The sequence below is a fragment of the Papaver somniferum genome, chromosome 8, assembly GCF_003573695.1.
Source record: "Papaver somniferum cultivar HN1 chromosome 8, ASM357369v1, whole genome shotgun sequence".
NCBI classification, from domain to species: domain Eukaryota; kingdom Viridiplantae; phylum Streptophyta; class Magnoliopsida; order Ranunculales; family Papaveraceae; genus Papaver; species Papaver somniferum.
The window spans coordinates 62,292,120-62,298,263 of NC_039365.1; the positions used below are offsets into that span (position 1 = coordinate 62,292,120).

At 36.1% G+C, this 6,144-nt stretch overlaps 1 protein-coding gene across 1 annotated transcript; it reads left to right on the forward strand.

The window, feature by feature from the left end:
- The first annotated feature begins 876 nt into the window (after positions 1-876).
- On the forward strand, positions 877-2,851 carry LOC113306602. Its single transcript, XM_026555530.1, has 2 exons — positions 877-1,051; positions 1,225-2,851. The coding sequence occupies exon 2, from the start codon at positions 1,612-1,614 to the stop codon at positions 2,665-2,667; it is 1,056 nt and encodes a 351-aa protein (XP_026411315.1). The 5' UTR covers positions 877-1,051; positions 1,225-1,611; the 3' UTR covers positions 2,668-2,851.
- Positions 2,852-6,144: the final 3,293 nt, after the last annotated feature.

A 6,144-nucleotide genomic window follows, 5' to 3' on the forward strand; every position in this document is an offset into this window, starting at 1 on the left:
ATTGATTGGCACTTGGATATTGGTCTTTGGTACCATCCAAGTTATCTCTCTGGTATTTGATAAAGACTCGCAAATTTCTATTTACTTGAGTATAGATCAAATCGAGAGATTGAGATATTAACTCTTTCATATACTTTTATCTAGATTGAGTCTGACTGTCTAGTTGATTCTCTAGAAAATATATTGGAGTTTGTCCATACAGATTGCTAAGCGAAATATTGGGTGTCGTTGTTGTACCCCCGCTTTTTCAACTTTGCTGCCTATTTTGAATCACAAGGTATATTGGAGTCTGTCCTGTTTTTTAGTGATTGCCTTCAATTGGTGGATTTTGTTAATGAAGGCAAAGGTGTAGTAGATTGGCGTTGCAATGATCTTTTAAAGGAATGTCGGTTTTCTTTTTCTAGTTGTAACAGTTTCAAAGTTGTTTATATTAAGCGTCTTAAGAACAAGTTAGCAGACGGACTTGCACATCGGGTTAGAAAGTTCAGTTTGAAAAATATTTGGGTTTCTTTTCCTCAATTTTTGGACAGTTTGTTGAGGAAAGAGTCTTTGGCTGAAGTTTGTAATTTTCTTTTAAGTTAATGCAGTGGTGTGTTCTCTGTACAAAAAAAAAAAAAACAACTCTCAATTGCTTTTTCAAAACCTACTACTTTTTGGTCATTCTCGGTGACAATAGTTAACAAAATTCGTCCCTTTATATAACATAACATAAATTGGCCCTGTGTAAAAGAAAAGAGTTGTGCATGCAAGAAAAAGCAAATCTTCCATGCTTCAAAACCAAATAAAAAAGCGGCCGTCACCGTGATCGTTTGCAAAGAGTAGGGTTAAATTACTAAATTTCACGGTCGTACAGTACTCCGTCGTAATACTGGTTAAAGCATTTCCAGGCTACTCTACCTAAATGCATTTGAAATTGGGGAGGGAAATCCAAAACCTGAAGAAACTTTTGGGAATTTCCAATTCATTCTGCATCTTTCTTCTCATCAATCTTCACAAAGGCAGAAACAGTAATTCAATTCGAAAAGAAAAACCCTAATATTCAGACATCCAGGTAAAATTCTGAACTTCTGCCAAATCTAAAACCTATTCTTTTTTTGTAGACATGAACACAAGAAGTTATCTTTCATTTCAAATTTTGACTTGGTTTAGAAATTAGATGTTAAAAATCAAATCTATTATTGAAAGGATTTTAGCATAGTTATTATATGTAATTTGTTTATGCAGAGATGGATGTAAGTGAGAGTGAAAATGTGGAACTCGGGGAGAGTCATGATGGTTTAAATGAGAAAAGTGATAAAGGTGGAAAGGAGATCATTGAGGTTGTGGATGATGATGTTACCATAGATGAAGAAGGTGAGGTAGCAATGCCCAAAATTGGGATGGAATTCGATACAGTAGAAGAAATTTATGAATGTTATCGACGTTATGCTAAACGGATGGGATTTCCATGTAAAAAACGATCATCAAAGAAGGATAACGGACAATTAAGACATGTAACTTTTACTTGTATTCGAGAAGGTAAGAATAAAAGAGTTACAGATGCTTCAGTAGTTCTCAATCCGCCAATCAAAACTGGGTGCAAGGCTAAACTGACAGCGCGATTGGAACCTGATGATAAATGGCGGATTAGTGTGCTTGTTCTTGAGCATAACCATCAGAATATCCCCCATTGAAGCTCGTTATTGGAGATACAACAAAGTAATTAGCAACCCTGTGAAAAGGAAACATTTATTAAATGACAAAGAAGGAACAAGAATGCACGAGCTCTACCATACCGTAGCAGTGGAGAACATTCCTAAAATTGTTGCTGAGCAAAGCCCCCAGGGAACGTTCAGTCTGAATCGTTGTGATATTGGAGAGGCACAGTTTTATAAGTTCGATAATGATAAATCTCATGAGAAGTTCCATCCTGGTCAGGTATGGGCAAGTTATTGCAAATTAGATGACATGCCAAAGTATCATGTTGAGATAAGCAGAGTTGAAGTGTTCCCAGATTTTAAACTGTACGCAAAATGGCTTGAACCATGTGCTCCACCAAGGGAAGTGATCAAGTGGCTCGATGAGAAAATGCCCGCATGCTGTGGAACGTTTAAAGCTGGTAAAGAAGAGGTGTTTAGCGATACTGCTTATATCTCACATTTGGCAACAGAAGTATCAGTCAATAAACAAAGCTTGTATGAAATCTATCCAAAGAAAGGAGAGGTATGGGCGATGTACAGGAATTTCAGCTCTGACTGGACGTGTAATGACCTCAAGAATTGTGAATGTGATGTAGTTGAGGTCCTAGAGGTGTATGATGTTCGTTGGCTTATAGTGTTGGTTTTAGTTCAAGTTGCTGGCTTTAAGACTGTTTTCAAGGCTAAAAGAGAAGCAGGGCATGATTATATTATGGGTATACCATGGATTGAATTGTTTAGATTCTCTCATCAAATTCCTGTCTTCCGATTTACAGAAGTGAGATACGGGAGCTTGCGAGGTTGTTTGGAGCTTGATCCCAAATCAATGCCCACTTGTTTATTCCCTCTGAAGTGGAAGTTCACAGGTGCTCTAGGACCTGTTCTGTCCAACACAGAATCTTTTCAAAGAATGCACACCCTTTTGTGCGGTACTCTTTTTAGTTTTCAGACTGATATGTGTATCTTGAACCGAACTATATATCTCTATTAATACGCATTGGCCGAGATTTTTGTTGCTCAAGTTATTTGTAACTAAGAGTAGTAGGTATCTGGTTAGAAGATAGTTATACTTTTTTTATTCTTCCTGAAGAGCTTCTTAGAGCTGTATTCTAACATTTCAGGTTTCAATTGTCTTCTGAAGTTATGCTGTCATGCTTATCAAATTGTGTGTATGTACACCCATTTACGGTTAGCAGTAATATTAAATTACTTAGTTTTGTATGTAACCTCACTTTTCCGGTTATACTTGTGAAAGACAATTGTATAGACAAAGTAATTTGATATGGTTTCAACTAAGTTTTTACTCACTGTAAACTTAGCTGTAAAATCTGCAGGTGAACGCATAATTAAAAAAGAAAAGTTTGTCAGGAGTTTTTATGGAGATGGATTTGTTAGGGTAAGAAACGTTTTTAAGGTAAAATCTTCTGTGAGTTTCGGGTAAGTAATAATCTCTGTCTTTGTAGTATATAATATTGATCTTCAACAATAGTGCGTAGGTATATGCATATGAAACTGCCAAGAATATATGAATCAGCAACTGCAGAGTCAGAAATTTGATGTCTTTGAAGTTGTTTTTTTCGTGGCATTTTTAGGGGCGTTCCAAAAAGAATTAGGGAAGACACTAAAAGACAAAAAAGGTCACCCAAACGTAAATCTAAGCTATCCCTTATCTTCGATTTTTCGAAATAGCCAATATGTCCTTATATAATCGGTAGCCTACACCATAATCGGTAGTTTAAAGTAGAATCGGTAGGTTAAATTGAAACACTACCTACCGATTATCGTGTAGATACTTTGGTTAATATTCCCTTGTATAATCGGTAGCTTATCCAACTTGTAAGGCTACCGATTATAAGGAGCCCCAAATTCAATCTTGGCCAAATTCCATAGGTTTTGCGGGGTGCAGAGCCAACCATAACCACTTGGCCTGAGCTGTGGATGTAGCCATAATAGGAAGCTAAATAGGTTACAATACCTACCGAGTATAAGTTGTCCCAAAATGAGTTTTTTTCTAAAATCCTTCATTTTAATGAATTTTGAAATGTGCTATAATCGGTAGAGTATACAACTTAAAAACCTATCGAATATACGGAGCCACAGATCGAACCCTTGCCAAATTCCATAGGTTTTGAGTGTACAGAGCCAGGCATAACCATGTGGTTCATGATTTGGATGTAGCCATCATAGTAAGCCAAATAGATTCCAGAACCTACCGATTAAAGGTTGCCCCAAAATGAGTTTTTTCTAAAATCCTTCATGTACTGAAGTTTAGAATCTGCCATAATCGGTAGATAATCTAACTTACAAACTTGCCGATTATAAGGAGCCCCAAATCCAGCCTTTGCCAAATTCCATAGGTTTTGAGGGTGCAGAGCCAACCATAACCACTTGGTTCGTTATTTTGGCTGTAGCCATTATCAGAATCTAAATAGGTTACAATACCTACCGATTATAAGTTTCCCCAGATTCAAATGTAGATATCAACTATAATCGGTAGATATGATAATTTTCCTACCTACCGATTATCGTCAAAATAGTCGTTTCAGTTCAAACCAAATTTATGAAATAGCCGTTGCAGTTTTTTGGAAAAAGAAAAAGAACCGTTGCTCCCTAAACCTATATAAAGAAACTCAAATCTATCAACCCATTTACACCAAACTCTTTCCTCTCTTCAGTTCTAAGTTTGAAAACAAAAACATGGATATTGCTTTTGCCGAAGAAGAAGATTGTGCTATTTATAGAGTGTACGTTGTGGTAACTGCTCATGATCGTGTTCACAAGCTCCACAAATCGGAATCCCAAGAGCAGCTATGGAACCGTATTTTAATGGTATTTGAGGCGTTAGATGATAATCGAATTCGAAGATCATCCAATGACATTAAGATGAGGTTAAAGGCGCTCGATAAGGAGATTGACAAACTTGAAGATGAGGAAAGATTTGTCAGGGACGCTTTTCCTTGGTGGACGTATGAAAAACGAGTAAGTATCTCTGTAACTCTGACTCACATTAACATAAGTTAGTACTAACTTGTTATTCATTCGTAATTTCAGAGAAATCTTGTTGATCGCCAGTATGTGGACCTCTACGGGAAACGATTTGAACATGAAGGATGTTACAAAATCAAGATTGACAATTTCTATGGTCACTGGAAGTTATGATCTTTTTTAATACTTTTATGGTCAATTAGGAGTATGGACTTAGGTGTTTTTAACGTGATTGTAAAGTTAAGGTCTTTTGAACTTTATGTAATGCATATAATCGGAAGCATATTAATATAAAAATGTTTTCGATTATGTTTAATCGGTAATTTATTTTCTTAAACAAGCAATCAATTATAATATTCGGGTATTTTATGAGTTAACTTGATTTCCGATTATGGTGTTGTTTGGTTCCAGGTAACAAAGTTTTTTCACATAGAATAATCGGAGGTACAATATAAACTAAACATACCGATTTTCATAATCGTAATTCATGGAGTAATTTAAAATTCCGATTATGGTGTTGTTTGGTTCCAGGAAACAAAGTTTTTTCACATAGAATAATCGGACGTCAATGATGTTCCACAACCTACCGATTATAGGTTGTCCCAAAGTTAGTTTTTTTCTAAAATCCTTCGTTGGATGTAATTTGAAAGCTACCATAATCGGTAGTCATTTATACTTTCACCATCCCGATTATCGGAAGCCTTAAATCGTTAGCTTAGACAGTTTTTTATTCATCCGATTATATAGGAGCCCCAAATTTCACCACTCCAAATTCTAAAGATTTCTTATTTCTATACTTAAAAAATCGGTAGTCTCTTGAGGTTCTTGTTCCTCCCGATTGTTATAGAAGCCAGATATGAGTTTGGCATAAAACGAACTTAATCGGTAGTATAATCTCGTTAATACGCTTCCGATTAGGTATTAACAATCGGCACAAAATATCTTCCGATTATGTAAGGGCATTAACGTATTCTCCGCGTTTTTGGACATCCCTTAACGTAGTGTATGGGTTGGGAATAAAAAAATCACACCTAATTCTTTTTGGGTTGCCCCTAAAAATGACAGGTTTTTTTTGGCCCATTTCTTTGAAATTAGTTATTCGTTTGTTTTGTGTACTAAACGAATTTGGAAAGCTAGAACCCTAATGATGCGAGTACAGGTATTGCATAAGATGCTGAAACTAAACTCTCGCAGGCAATCCAAAAATGGGAGCTTTATGAGGAATTTGTTTGGTTGCATATATATATAAGCCGGATACCATAAGTGTTCAGTTCGTAGGAATTCTTCTGCACCGTGCAGACCTCTGATACCGTTGAATGCAATTCAATGTCATGTACTGTCTAATGTATGAAGACTAATTACGTATTAACTAAAGAATTTCAATTCCCTGTGGAATGTTTGTGGGGTACTTTGTATATGTTTCTTAAACTTGTGTTACTAGTGGATTCTCGGGTCCTATTTAAAGCCCTATAAAGTTGCATTG